Here is a 16,217-nt window from a genome sequence, read left to right on the forward strand (position 1 = left end):
TTGACAGAGGTATCGGTGCGGTAATAAACAGGGCAGATGATTTTTGCTGTATCTCATTGTTTCTTTGTGCTTTTTTGTTGTCATGACTGAGATAACTTAAGGTCGGAGGTGAAACAAGACGCATTACATGGGATAAGACATTATTTAAAGCTCCAGTAGGCGATAAGAAGATCAGTTATCCGTTCCACAAGTAAAAACTCTTCAAATGCTGAAAGGTTTGGAGCTTGTGAGCCAAGTTTATTACTAGAGTGTATTTCATGATCACTCTATCAGGCAGGGCACTGTAATGATAATCGTACTTTGGGAATTACTGATCTTACAGTAAATGATCCACACATTGACTTCCTCAATGGTAGCTTAATTATATCCTCATTGCTTCCAAACCGGGTTTCTGTTTTGATGTAACTGTATTTAGTGCTTTACTGCTCATGCAATTTCATTTTTATTTGTACTTTGTAACATTGTAAAAAAAAAACTTGTAACACAACACTGACTGCAGGAAGTGCGCTGTGTGTTCAGAAAGCTTCCCAAATATCTCGGGCGACATTCACGTGCCTGTTTTATTTGATGATACTTTACTGTGATGTGCACATAAACAGGAAGGAATGATTACAAAACTAGGAGTGAAGGAGTTGTTTCTGATTTGATCTGAAATTATAAACACTAAATGTTCATTATTCTGATTCCTAGATACCAATGAACTATTCATTATTTCTATTCAGTCTATTCTCTACTAACTCATCCCATCAAGCCTTTCCTAGTGTGCCCCTCGATGAATAATTAATTTGACACTTGTTTCACCCAAGTGGTACATTGTACTGTAAATATCCTATTTATTTTTGAATCCATGTATTTGGTAGTAGGCCATATAATCTCTGGAGGGTTAATTCTTGTTTTTCTGTAAAGGAATTTTGTGTTTTTTCTACCTCTGGTAATACTGTAATGTTTTTCTGGCTTATTTGCCCAGGCCAGGGATCAGATGATGAAGAAACAACAAGCTTAAAATACCGGTTCAGATTAGCCCCCAGTGAGCAGGAGGAGAGACCTGCAGGGGGCGCTGACACAGGTCAAACTAAGAACTTCGCTTCATTCAATAAAATACAGTATCCAGATGTCTTGAAAAATAGTGTCAGATCTTTCATGAAGCCTGTGCAGCATTGGCATCATCCACATCCACATCCAAATGCATCATGCCCCCCCCCCCCCCCCCATGAAACCACCTTTAGCATGTGACCAAAGTTCCATACTTCAATCCTGTGATAACACCTAAACCTTGATGCACACACAGACAGGTCGACTTCAAAATTGGCGATTATGTACATGTTGACAATTGAATGACAGGGTTTTGACTCGTAAATAATTATGGCAGGAAGAAAGCAAAAGTCACATATTTATTGAGTATTCATAAGAAAGTTTGAAGACTTATCTACAATATGTACACAGTGTACATGTTTGAGGATGTATAAAGCAAATATTTCAGTATTTTGTTTATATTTGGCTCAGAAGTTGCTGTACTGGTTAATACACATGCTCGGCTTTACTCTTATAGAGAGGAAACAAAAGCAGATATCAGCCCTTTATAGATAGATTATAGATATAATGCTACTTATCCAAAATATTTTACATAATAAAAAAAACAGGTCAGTGTGGTGTGAACTGAGCTTCTCCTTCGCTCATGCTTCAAACCCCCTCTGAAATCCTCTCGCTGGACTAAAATCCCATTGTGGAGTTTTATATTTCAACAAAAAACGTGTTTGGCTTGATCCCACTGATAAGAAGCATTCATATTTGAGGTTAGCTGTTAAACATGATTTAAAACATCTAATATCTACCGTACTCAAACCCTAGATATCACAATGGAACAAGATACTTATCTACATACAATCATCTGTCATATTAAAAAAACATAGTGTCATATGATACATTTGCAATAAATGTTGAAGAATCAAACAAACTCTATCTACACTAATAAACATATTCCACTATTACGCCGTGGACTAGCTGAGGCTGAGCGAGGAATTCTTCCAGTTTTTAAAAGTGATCGGCACAGTCTAACTTTAATACTGGAGGAAGTTATACAATCAAATAATATCACTTGACAGAAGAACTTATGTGATTGTGACTCCTACTGCACTTTGAGCGGCTGTTAAGTGCTATATAAATACAGCTCATTTACCAGATACACAGTTTTCTTTATCTTAAGGGGCAGATTTATTTGATGCCTCCTTCTGGGTTTATTGCCCTTTGCCTCCGGTTGATCTGTTTCCATTTCCAAGGGGTATTTGTATCGTCCAAACTTAAAAGAAGTCCTCTGACAGGGAGAGGGGAGATCAAAAAATGCTCGCAGCAATGCAAACTGTGGTGAAAGTCGAGAAATAAAGGAGAGAAAACACAAATGAGCACTGATTGTGTGCCACGGTCCGCTCATGTATGGTGGTGGCTCGATGGTGTTCTGCTGCTGTGTTCAGAGATGGTGTGGTCCCTAATCACACACTGTGCTCACGGTCCGCTCCCTCGGATGGTGGCCATGTTTCCTCTTCCTGCAGTAGACGTAGAGAGCTGTGAGGGGAACACAGCTCACCGACGACAGCAGCAGCAGTCCGATGAAGACTTGACCAAAGACCGGATACTCTGTTACCTCAGACTTACCCTGATGAAACCACAGGTACAGTTAACAGTTGCCTTCACATGTTAATCTGTCATCAGTCTATAGCTGGCACTAAGATGCATCTGTGTTAAACCCTGTTATCACAAATGCAGATGCAGGGCAAATTTCATGGCTTTTAAATATTGGGCTCTTTTGATATCTCGATATATCAGACTGACACAGACAGACTGACCAGTGACAGATGCTGATCCATCCAATCCCTTCCTGTTTTGCAATTTGTCTTCACAGTGGAGGAATTTTGGTATTGTAGCTGCAATGCTTTATATTGAGCTGAATTACAAAGCTTTTATTTTGAAAAGTTTGAAAAGTTGGCTCCTTTGATGGTGTTGATTTCTTATCATCAGAGCACTGATATAGCTGACACGCATGTCAGTTTTATTTTATGAAAAACATTGACGATAACATTTTCAATGCGGATAAATCTGGTCATAAACACAAAGTTTATGATCTTAATTGTGCACAATAGACTGTTTATAAAAAGCTTTGCGCACAATGTCCAACACACAAACAGTAAGAGATGAAAGTGGGAGGACTCGTTAATGAGACACAGAACAACACCACAGGTCAAGTTCTGTCCCTGTCAGAAAGAACTTGAGATGATCCCTGGACGTGGGTCAGCTGTCTTTTTGTTAAAACCTCCTTTATAACCGACCCAGAGCTTTGGATTTCTTTATCCACTATATTGAATCTTCCTGAAGTAACACGAAAGCAGTCAAGGCCAGCAATGTCCTTATTACCGATGGTGAGTGCACACAACCTTATATAACCTGGAGGGGATCTTGTGTTGTGTAACATCAAGTCTGACCTAATGCTCTTTGCACTTTTCATCCTTTTATGTCTCTGGAAATTCCCATAACAGAGCTTTTTGTCTGAGAATTAAGAAAGAGTTTCGTTTGGGCACAGCCTCTCTAAGTCCCTTTCAGCTGACTCCAAACAAGCAGGTCTCAGTTGGCAGTAAACAGCAGCACCTTTACTGTTTACTCTCATGTAACCTACAATGATTTCTATCATTTAATTGACTAGACATTTGTTGATTCGTTGTTCGATTCGTCGCATGATAAAAGTTTAAAAAACAACTGTAGAATGACCGCAAACATTTGACTTTAAAGCCCTGGACAAACTGAGAAAACAAATAATCATCTCATTGCCACTAAATAGATTTGGTCTGTTTCTACTGAAGAAAACTGTGTCACATGCGCGGCTGTTCCTGGACATTTTTCTTCTTTAGGCCAAACAGGGGCTGGAGACATTTTAAAGAATAAGATTTTATCATATTCATCCAACTTCTGGTCTGTGTCATCTTTCTTTACATTCACACATGTCCCTGTTAAGAATATGATATGGAACAATTCATATTTTTGTGTGATCCTATGATGTTCTGATTCTTTGGACCAGCTCTTGTCATTTCGGTTACAAACTCCAGCTTATCTCACTATGCCCAACTAGATGTGATCTTATCTTTGTTTGAATTCTTTTCCAGACTGGAACCTCAGCGCAAAAAAAAATCCTGATATTTGCAACAAACAGCAGTTCTCTGGTCTCATTAATACTCATTATTTTATTTTGAACTTAATAATTTTCATTCTAACTTCACCTTGTCACATTGTATTATTACAGGCTAATCATACCATTGAAGTAACCTGGATATTTGTACAAAAAAAGCCGTTGCTTACCAGCTCTTTGTTCCACGCTTGGTAAGTAGGTGTTCCTCCCAGGATGTAGCTGACGATGTAGAAGATGAATATTGTAATAAGGAGAAGGGGACTGACGAATTTCCACATGATTCTCCAGTACAAGTTTGGCCGATGACCAAGCATATCCTCTACGTCTTTTTCAAACCTAAAATGAGAAGACGATGTATTCAAATCCGATATTATTTTGCAAAATTTAGAAGAGCTGATTACTTTATACACAGGCAGATAGCACAAGCGACTATCTGAGCTAAAACTTAAGCTGAACAGAAGGCAACAAATATGGATATTACTGAACTACACACAAATGCACAAACCTTTTACTTCCATAGATGTAACTAATGGTGATGACCTCGATGAGGACAACGAACAGCAGCGAGAAAGTGGCTCCGTAATCATTGAACATGGTAAACCAGTAACTCCCTGATGTGGTAGTGAAGCCCAGGCCGAGCAGGAAACAGAACAGACACACTAAACCTGCGAGCAGAACACAACAATTCAGTCACTGTTAACTATTGAATTACAAATAGTAAGCTTAAACATACACATAGCAACCCATGGATTACTTTAATGCAGTAAGGACTTAACTTCATCCTCTAATTAGTCACAATAATACGTATATTTGTCTGTTCTACTTATGGGAAAGTCTCATACCTCTAGAAATAAATTCAAACTGACACCTGCTCTCTATACCCTGAAGAGAGAAACCAGATTTCAATCTGACTTGGGTGTGACGGCAAAAACCGCATCTCCTAAAATGCCCGAGCCAGACTGGTTACTTTAAAGGTAGTGCAGAGTCTCAGCAGTTTTTTTTTCTCTCTTGTTCATGTGCCACAAACATTATGGCTACCAATAAATCTCACAATATTTAATCAACCTGGATCTTACCGTTAAACAACTCGTTGCTCATGCAGGACATGGCCTTGAAATCTCGTAGCGGGGTGATGATGGCAGTGATGTTGCCCAGCATGCTGCCCATTCCCAACAGCAGGAGCATGGAGAAATACAGCACAGACCACAGCTGAGGCAAAGGCATGTTTTTAATAGCTTCGCTGTACACGATGAAGGCCAGACCTGGCCCCTCTACTGCCTGAAACAGACGAAAGAGACAATTGATGACTGGAATGGAAGCTGACCCATTGGACCATGGCCTCTTGAAAAACCCTGACTTGAATCTGCTGCATTCATTTGACTATTCATTCCCCTAGGAACATTACTCAGAATGTATTAGTTCAAATTGTTCCATAGATTTTTGCCTAGTGTGAATAGAAAACAAGGACAGATCGGTCCGCACCTCTTTTTTATGCTCCTCGGTCCGTGGTGGTTTGATGTCTATAACTTTTTATGGGCTTGTACAAGATAACAGCTCAAAGACATGTGATAAGCTCGTGCAGAGTGCAAATTGTTTCCTACAGTATGTGTCAGGCTACTGTTTCCATTGTTGATGTTTTGTAGCCGTGTTCACACACTATGTATAACCAGCAGCACTTTATCTAAAGCTTGAGTGGGAGGTGTCTAAATGGATCTGCTGACATCACAAAAATGGCCAAATATTGTTGTCTGCATCCGTTTAACTGACCAGTAGCAGTCAGGTCAAATATTAGACACAAATTAATTTGATTTATTTTGTAAGTCCTGCTTCCAGTCACTTTAACCTGCCTCTGTTTCTTTTCTGTTGTACCACATTGTATTCCTGTTTTCCCTAACTGGATTGTCTGTTCATCCTCTTTCCCTTTTGCCTCTTTGTTGTTAGATCTGATATATGTCTACACCCTATTTCACTCTGCTACTGTTTGCTTGAATTGGACTGATTATTTGTGTAAAACTACATAGATGTTCAGCAAGAAGTCTTTGTGTTTTTGGTGATTCTGCAGTTGATATTTCCCATTCTTTAAAAAGTTAAACAATAAAATGAAAATAAAAATATTTATAAAGTGCTCTAGATATTTATATAAGGAGAGTGTAATTAAGAGGAACATACACCGTCTAGTTCACTCTCCAGGTCACATGTTTCCAGTTTGCTGGAGATCTCAGCAAACTCCTGCGGGTATGTTGCATTCAGTTTCTCAATCCACTCAAAGACAGTGTCCAAGGAGATGGTGTCCTCTGCTAGATCGAAGGTATTCAGCAACAGCAAGCGTGTCCTAGAGAAGTGAAGAAGCAGACTCTTATATGAACAGTACTCTGACTTCTTAACATTTAATAATTAATAATAATTAATCAAATAAGCTGTCCTACCCGATCTGTCTCAACAAAGTCAGGTCAGAGCTAAATGTAATGCATGCATTGTGCTTGCCTTCTACCAAAGCCACTCTTTGTATCTGCCTTTGAGGGCCTTCTATTACCCATAGCTATCCAGATTATAAACACACCCATACACACAACCATATATATATAAAATACATACAAGGGTATAGATGCCATTTAGGTTGTGTTTATATGTGTATATATATATATATATATAAAACACACACACACCTCTCCAGACAGTTCTCATAGTTGAATGTGGCCTTAAACCCATAGATGGCAAAGGTGACAATGCTGGCAAAGACGGACGTTCCACTGTTGATGAGGGAAACCATGATGGCCTGGCGCTCAAAGTTGTTGTTGTACTCGTTGTAGCTGGCGAAAGCTATGAGTGACCCAAAACCCAAACCCAGAGAAAAAAAGATCTGAGTGGCCGCATTGATCCACGTGGTAGGGTTGGCAAGCTGTTCCATCTAAAAGCAGATGCACATCATGTATGGACACAGGCACACACACACACATATATATTCAAGCACATTGTAGCATATATACATTTGCCAATTCATAACACATACATTTGATAGTTCTGCAGAGGGCTCTAATGTGAATCTAATGTGACACCTTCAAGCTGATTATTCATGAGCTGTGTGGGTCCATACTCTGTTGTGTTTGAGATAGAAACTACACTCAGTGGTTTATATGACCTATACCACCACATTTAGAAATATCATTTAGTGGCCCCTCCTATAATGGGCTGATAAACTCCTTCACATCATGTCAACAGTAGGCACAGACTCCTCATGCAACCTAAGCTTAAGCATGGTCTTGTTTTTTGTTGCTGCCAAATCTCCAGCAAAAACTTACCTTGGGTGTGAACATGTACTTGACACCGTTTACGGCACCGTGCAGCGTGAAGCCCCAGATCAGGTAGATAAACAGGACCACATATGGAAATGTGGCTGTGAAGTACACCACCTGAGGATGGAGCCAAATGTTAACGTTCAAATTCGGGAGTGACTGGGTGGAGCACCGTGGTGGCATGTTTTGACTTATGTTAAAGTTTTGATAATTGTCCTAATTTAAGAATCCATCACTCGACATTTGAGATCGAGGTCTTTATAGTGGCTTTGTGGTAAAATTCTTCAAACTGGTAACATGAACATGATAAATTCTCCATTGTCTTAATCAATAAAAAACAGCATTGCTTTTATAAAATGTCATAAGAACTATTAGCAACAACAACAAACAAGTACGTATTCAATTATAATATAGAAATACAAATGTAGAAGAAGTACTATTCTGAAGGAATTTTGCTAATTATTTATACCTTTGTTGCCAGTGTTTCTAATCTGGTTTCAATGGAAAGTCCTTGATTTTTCAAATGTTACCACTCAAATGTCATCAGATCACATTGTACAATGAGGCATATCTGTGTGTGTGTGTGTGTGTGTGTGTGTGTGTGTGTGTGTGTGTGTGTTTGTGTGTGTGTGTGTGTGTGTGTGTTTGTGTGTGTTTGAGTGTGTGTGCACATCTGGGTTCTCTTACCTTTCCAGTTGACTTTATTCCTCGGATTATAAAAAGGTAGGAAATCACCCAGGCGAGCAGAAGTAACAATGCCTGGCTTGTCTTAATGCCTCCGTTCACTTCAATGGAAGAAGAAATATCCAGTGTTTCCCTGTAGAAGAAGTACTGGGTGGGTGTGGCCTTCTCACACTCCTCTACGTATCCTGTTCCGTTGGCATTGATGGGACAGTCTGCCCAGGGCAGGACTGACTGGGTTAGATAGGAACACAGAAGAGTTTTAACAAACAAATGTCGACCCCACATGTTGTAAACATTGAAAAGTTGTTTGTTAATTAGCAACGCACTTGGAATGAATTAAAGAGGTACCAGAAACTCCAGGCATTGATGATGTTGTAATAGAGACACAGATACGTGGATGTCACAACACTAGCGAGACCTAAAAACAAAACAAATTATTATACTGTTGTTATATGCAGTTTTTTGTGCCATTTTGCACATTCTATGTCCACATAGAGCATGTAAAACCTAGAAGTTGGAAAATGCTGCTGATGCCATTTTAGTTGGAAAACTCTAGGGCTGTGGAGTTTGGACAAATGGAGACGTCTAGAAAGGATGAAGCAGCCCTCATATTTGCTTCCTTACAGTGGGGGTCAATCTAAGGGCAACCATCCATATTGTGCTAAAAGAAAGGCTAGTGTATTTAGATACACTAGCCTTTCTTTTAGCACAAGGGTGATCCATCCATTAGGATTGATAAAAGTCATGTGTAATACAGCTTTGACTGACTTTAACTAGAATTTGAATTTCTGCAGCAGTGGCAGCAGGACGAGGTGAGGAAGATCGCGGTTCATTTTTCACTCAGTTTCAGAATCTTTACACTCCAACTGCCACTTCAATCAGCACTTACCCACTCCTCCCAAATAGGGGTTGATGGCAGTCCATGCCCTGATGCTTCCCAGACGCATCTTCTGACCGATGGCGAGCTCTAAGCAGAATAAGGGCACGCCCTCCAGAATCAGCATGATAAGATATGGAATCAGGAACCCCCCTGGAGATGGACAGATTGCGCTTCAGTCGAAATAAGGTAATAACACAGCCTATCTACACATTTTTATCATAATAACATGATTCAAATGTCGTCAAGCAACATCATAAAGTGTTTCAGTTGAAATAAGATATTGCATTAATGATTGTAAATGTATATTTAAACAGTAAATTCATGACATCTGGGAATTGGAAGAGGAATACGGAGGAGAAAGTAAAAACGGTTCAGGCTGTGCATCAGTTAACTGTTCACCATGTTCACAGAGCTCTATTATATTCTGGAAACTGCATCAGGATGAGCTTTTTGGGGTTTGATCCAAACTAACTTTTTCCTGAACTACCATGATCCCTGATCAGTGTTTACTTCCACTTTTTCCTGAAGAACTTTCACAAAGTGACTTCTGTTTTACTAATTGAAGCCAAACTAGCCAGTAGACGACCATGTTACATGTTATTTTTACACGTTACTTGTTATATTCTTTATGTTTCATGTAATATTTTACATCTTACTTGTTACTGGTTACATTTTAGGGGTCAAGCTTCTTGCAAGTAGCAAATCGTTGAAGGATTTTGTAAGAAGCCGACGAAAGCTCTCGATCAGTTGCTGTGTGAAGTCTTAGAAGATCGAGTTAGTGAGGCTGACCAACCCTTCATAGACACGCTACAGACATGTCCCAGACACGCTGCTGGCAACGTACTACTTTTTACCAGGGGAGTGCTGAAACTCCCTGACTCATGAAACCTCTAATCAACCTGCAGACAAGACAGGAGCGCCCATACAACCAGGGTCATAAGTGCACTGGTGCTCTGGTAGAATCCACAGTTAGTGTTGTGGTGCCTGAAGTCAAAATATAATTGAGTAAAAATGACATGCTTCATATTGTATAATATTGCAGTGAACGAATGACCTGATCCCAAACCAGCACATAAGTGAACATTTTCACAACAAACTATTGTTTCTTTACTTCAGTGAGAGTGCGACCGAAATTTGACACAGCATCACCAGCACGGATTTAGTCAGTCTCTTAATTCCACTTCTGATACTGCTAAAAATTATAATCTCTCCTGGCTGGGTCTCTGAAAGCAGATATTTGATCATCAACTCATTTTTCTTTTTACTCTTTGAAGCCGTTTTAATGAATGAACACTTCTGCCACTTGGGGCAGGAAGTATGACCTTATATGGTATTGTTTGGGTGCAAATTATGCTAATTTGCTATCCTCCTGCACTTTTGTTCCACTATGTACAGGTGGCATTTTCTCAGATTATTTACACCCTTATCTGAAGTTGGAACCGTTTGCTGAATCTGACGTGGCATGTGTGTAGAAACTCACCATAGGAACAAATGTAAGAAAGATAAGGCTCGATGTTTTCCTTATAGGAAACATAACAAGCCCAGCACTGAGTTCACAAAGATAATTCAGATGTCTTCCAAAAGTCCACAAGTGAAATACAAACCCAAATCAGACTAAACGGAGAATGTCAAGAAGTCCTTTAAAGGAGCAAATCATGACTTTTACACCTTTTCACATCTGTTTTGTAAAAGTTAAACATTGTTATAAGTGTAAAAAACGATATATAATATATAATACAATTAAAATGAATGTTTTAATGGTACACTATTGTTTTCCGTCAAGTTCCTTTTAACTTGTCTCTTAGCGTCTATCCATTTGTGTGTTGTCCTGACTACACCGTAATTGTGTTATTTTCAATTTGTCTGTGAATATGGCTTTTGCACTGTATACATCTGTGCTGAGGCTTCCCCATTTTGAACTCCAGTTAGTTATTGACAGTTTAAACTGAGTCAACTGAGTGTTTAACAATAGCTCATTCCGCGTGATAAGGATTCGTTTGGCTATTAACCACCAGAGACAGCCCACCTGCATGACTCACCATATTGGAAACGTCAGTAAAGCAGTGGTTAAGCTCTTACTTATTTAGGCTATTTATTTTTCAAATGTTTTATTTCCCAGCCCTGTTTATGTGTCTACAGGAGATTGTTTACACTGACACGAAGAGTCAGACAACACTTAAGAGAAGACTATTCAGGGCCAGATGTGTCACATCAGGATCGAGCATATTGGAGGCGAACACAGCCCCTCTGGTTTCAATGGAAATCATCAGATACACTTTGTTTATACAGCATGGAGCCGGAGTGGTGTCCACTGTGGAATCAGTCACTCACCTCCACCGTGCATTTGGCACAGGTATGGAAACCGCCACACGTTTCCCAGTCCCACTGCGTATGACACACAGGCCAACAGGAACTGCAGGGGGTTGTCCCAGTTGGGTCTTGCGTCTTTCTCCATGGTAAAGTCCTGTGATCGTGTCCAGGTCTCAGCAGGGTCAGGGTGGATGATTACAGGCAGCGGATCAATGCGCGGTGCGTGGATGTGTGTGCCGCCGCGCGCTCGGGCCGCTTTTATAGAAGCGCACCGCGGCTGCAGCGTGGCCCCCGACCGTCAGGAGGAGGTTCCTCGTTAATACGATTAGTTCGGCGTTACTGAATAACTTCACATCAGGCCCGGCGCCAGGATGAGTGGGAAGTCAATTGCGTTTTAAAAAGGAAATAAAAGCTTTGATCTTACATGCAACAGGCATCTTAAGAAATAACATCAGCATAAAGCCAGTGTTTCAAAATCTGAGAAAACAAACACTGTTATTGAGGCAGAGGAGGAATTTGGCCCACATGCCATTTTCCACACTTTACCAGCTCTGGGCCACAAGTAACATGTCGACCAAAGGAGCCAAAGGAAACAAGTTCTGTTATTTGGGCCATGTCCACCATTTACCACATGGGCCACGCTTAGGTTCACATCCAGATCACATCTTGCCTATAGCACCTCCAAAAGAGGCCCACATTAGCTGTTTTATAAATGTCAATAATTCAAATTAACATGTAAAATGAATCATCATAAAGAACCCTTAGCCAAAATAACACTCCTCTGTGTTTTGGGATTGCAGTGGAAATTCATTGTTTATGTTTGTCAGCTTGACCCTTCTCACTCTATTAAAGCATAAACATGATACATGCTGACGTAACTGACCAGGCTGTAACTTCTTATTAACTCATTACTCCCAGCTTTGATCTTCTCCCGGCATAGAGATGGGATGTCCTTTGATTTGGACTCAAATTCTTAAATTCTAGCACCGTTATTCAGTCTGTGCCAGAGTGGACCCTTGGCAAAGACTTTTTTTTACTTCAGGAAGCCCCTAAATACACATTTCCCTCATTAAGATAACTTGAATGACTGCCCTAGAATACCCAAAGCATTCTTTCCCACAATACCCATCAGATTTGATAAAGTGGGACAACTAAAACATGTTTTAAACGACTCAGTGCAGATTTTGTAGCTTGAATACATCACAAACACAATTTGATAACAATTTGTCATATTGTTTTATTAAAGACATATGTGTCCTTAAAAGTAATCTTGTCAGAATCCTTAGTTATTGTCTTGTAATGCAATGCCAAGAGGCAGGCTTCATATTAACCACCATGAAGTCATATAATTTCAGTCACATGATATCGATCATAAACTACAGTCCAAGTCCTGATGACTAGATTTAGTTAGATCAGGATATAAACAGACTGAAGCTCAGGTGCCACACATTACCGGATGCCCCACTAAAGTCTAAAGTAAATATTTTGTTTTTATTTTCCCATCTGATTTCAGGACAAAATTACAGTCATTCAAATAGTTAGTGTGCACATGTGACAATTTGCCCCATCAGCGGTATGCACTTGCTGGGGTTTGCTCTCATTGTATGTAAAAGTACATATTTAGATTTTCATTGGCAAATCGTCGTTAGAGCACATCGATCCCAGATATATATGTATCTTACAATCTGAACAGACCCAGGAACTGTTTAATTAACATCGTTAAAAGATCAGCTTCAGATCCATCAATCTTATCCAGGTAGCTCAGACATCATACAGTCCGGCTACGTCCTGCAGAGAGGAACCCAGGAGGTCCAAACCATCTGAGCTGATCTGTTTCAATCAGAGGTGGTTCTACTCTCAGCTCCTTCCATGTGTCTGAGCTCCTTTGGGCTAGCCCAGCCTACAAGGTGGCCCTTTTGTCTGGTTGTTCCAAGATCACATTTTTTTACTCTTACCAAAATGTCATGACCAAAAGTAAGAATTGGCATGAAATATACATTAACTGGTTATTTGCTTCATGTTGAGGCACAGGTCCTTCTGTGCAGTCTGGTATGCCTTACAATCACTGTTGATACCTTCTTCACTTGAGTTAGTGAGCCATCATCATTTGGATGTTCTTAATTGTTTCATGGCCCAGAAATCGTTACAGGATAATACAATATGCTTGTAGAACTTTTGGTTTGTGATTTGCGTGATCTTTTAAATGTTGTTCCAAATTTAAAGAACCTCGCACTAAATCCCCAAAGGACGTGAACAGTGTCTCAAACATTGTAAATTTGTACTTGAAAAGCTCCAAAGCAGTTATTTTTGGATGTCTGGGTTACTCTTGCTAATTTACAGGCCACACTGTTTTCCTTGAAGCCCCCCCACTAACTGTCCCAAAGAAAACGGCCCCATTCAGGTCACCATGGCTCTCAGATGGTGATGCAGCTGCTTGCGTAATGACCCATATGTGGGTTCTTACTGTGTCCTACTTAGCTGTTGTTGAGTCCCCCCCCACATGAGAGACCATGTTTGTCCGGGCCTCTGGGGGCCAATGGGCTCAGCATTTACCACTCTTGGACAAGACAGGATCGTTTTTTTTCTGTCTCATGATGTGATGGAACAAACAGAATGAACACGGGCAGTATAAACTCTGCAACACTGTTCTTACTTTAATACAACTCTGGTTTCCTGAGGTTTAAGACACAGTGTCTTCTCCACTGAATAAGCACATTAGGAGCTAGTCCTTAAAATAATTCATTTAGTCTCGGCTTCAGTAATCTCATCTGACAGACTCTCACAATGAAGACTCTACTCCCGCTGTTTGATTCAAGAAGGGACAGGGTGAGGTGCTGTTAGCAGAGATCTAACAAGAACCTACACAGTAGCATTCCAACAGGGCTCCTCATGATATAAGATGTTCTCAGTAATACTTGCAACAATTGCACATCATACATTCCTTTGAATATGTGTTTATATCACAGGTTTAAAGGATTTTCCAAGATTTTTTGGGATGCAGTGTTTGTTTATGACAACTCCAGAGGCTACGAGGCAATTGCCAAGGATCCAGCGATCCCTCTTTCAGCCGTGTGTTAAAACGTTCATTAAAACTAATTTGTTAAGGGGTCTTGCACACTGTATGATAAGTGGTAAATACAATCTACAAAGAACAGTAGGTGTGGATTGGGTGGGAGGTTTGGGGCAAGAGGGGGTTAAACATAATAGAGACTGTCCTCCCAAGAAGAATACAAATATTTGCTGTTTCAGCAAAGTGAAGTTGGCCTAAGTGCTGAGCAGCCTTTAAATATCAGAATACACCGCTGTAAAGGATCCAACAAATGAGGATAAAAGAAAACAATAAGCATAACAACAATAAAGCTGGCTACAGACTTTCAGAATTCAGCAAGTTTATTGCCAGCCACACTTCACAACATGGAATTAGATTGTATCCTCTATGAGTGTCAATATAGAAGAATAAAAAGCCATCAGCATGCGTCAGCTATCACTAGTGGGCAAGAAACAAATCCCTGCAGTCATGATATTTATGCGTCTTAAAGGAAATAAAGAAGAGGAGGAGAATATGGACCCATTAATGAATGGATACATCGTCCTTCAATGTATCATGTCAGGCAACATTCCTAATAGGCTGTTACCTTGTGAGATGGTCTTTCTACTATGATAATTTTGTATCAGTATTAGTTTGAATTAAAGAGTAATGCAGTTTTGGAGAAATAAAAAAAGATCTTAGAATCAGATGATATATAGAGCACTTCCTTCCTTCCTAAGAGGAACATTTGACTGCTCTGTAGCTCCTGGTCAGTGTGGCAGAAACGTAGTGAGAGTCTCCAGGCAACTCTGTGCTGCTCGAGACCATGTGAATATATGAATACAAGTTGCAGCTGCACCGCAGAGAAGAATATGTCCTTGTTCCTTGATCCCCACAGACAGGATAGCCGTCCGTCCTATATACATTCCTCTGCCTCTTATGCTGTGTTTGTTTGGGATTCGGTCAGAACGCTGCTTGGGTGGGAAAGAGTCTTGAAAAACACATGTTTGAAGAGAAGAGAGCCTTCTGGAGAAAGATGCTGCAGCGAAGCATGGCTCGCACAGGGGGGCCGAGGAGGCATGTTTTGTCAACAGAAATGGAATTTTAACAGGGTCGACGCTCATGGGGGCCAATCATTTGTCCCGTTTCCATAACCCAGAACAGCTTCTCCACACTGTAAGGGCCGTCAGACATGTGCCTCAGACAGGCATTTAGTCCAGTTTATCTTAAAACTCTACTCAATCTGCCAGATAACATATATTACATTTGGACCCTTAACAGAGCAAGATTGAGAGAAAAATAACTCCCTTTTATAGGAAAAAAAACCCATCAGAAACAGACTTGGGATTGGCAGCAATCTGCACAGTTGAATTGGAAGGAGATAAATGTGGGAGAGGGGAGAAAGAAGACCAAGAATAGTGGCCTGTATTTAAGCACTGTCAGACTGTACTGATGACAATCATAGCCACTCATAGGTGTAATGTATCATTCCTGGGTGGAGGGGGAACGAAATTGATTTACTCATCACAGTTGAAATAGGTTTCCATTTAAGCATGAAGAAAACCAAAAAGAAACCTATATCTATAAATGGGTCCACGAAATTACCACAATAACAGAAAGAAAAGTGACGTTACTTGCCTTCCTGACATAAAGAAGAGAAGAGCCAACAAAGAGTGTATCTCGCCCATCCAGGCAACCAGCTCGCCTTAAGGACAGATTCAACAACGGACCATGCTTAAACACTGGACAGGGAACGTTTAGAAGATATTTACAATGTGGACAACAAAGATCCCACATTTTTTGGTGCAAGAATATGATAAGAATTAGAGAGCTCTCTCCCGGCCAATCTGC

General features: G+C 40.2%; 1 protein-coding gene across 1 annotated transcript; it reads right to left on the reverse strand.

Moving 5' to 3' along the window:
• Positions 1 to 1,372: 1,372 nt before the first annotated feature.
• Positions 1,373 to 11,563, reverse strand: LOC133965520 (sodium- and chloride-dependent transporter XTRP3A-like). The gene is made up of 11 exons (XM_062400119.1): positions 11,360 to 11,563; positions 9,038 to 9,178; positions 8,475 to 8,566; positions 8,152 to 8,379; positions 7,471 to 7,581; positions 6,838 to 7,079; positions 6,341 to 6,503; positions 5,248 to 5,449; positions 4,677 to 4,836; positions 4,342 to 4,507; positions 1,373 to 2,650 (listed from the first exon to the last, which is right to left on the reverse strand). Exons 1-11 carry the CDS (start codon positions 11,481 to 11,483, stop codon positions 2,483 to 2,485), a joined length of 1,797 nt encoding a protein of 598 aa, XP_062256103.1. The 5' UTR covers positions 11,484 to 11,563; the 3' UTR covers positions 1,373 to 2,482.
• Positions 11,564 to 16,217: the final 4,654 nt, after the last annotated feature.

Source organism: Platichthys flesus, chromosome 11 (assembly GCF_949316205.1).
Source record: "Platichthys flesus chromosome 11, fPlaFle2.1, whole genome shotgun sequence".
Taxonomy (NCBI): Eukaryota; Metazoa; Chordata; class Actinopteri; order Pleuronectiformes; family Pleuronectidae; genus Platichthys; species Platichthys flesus.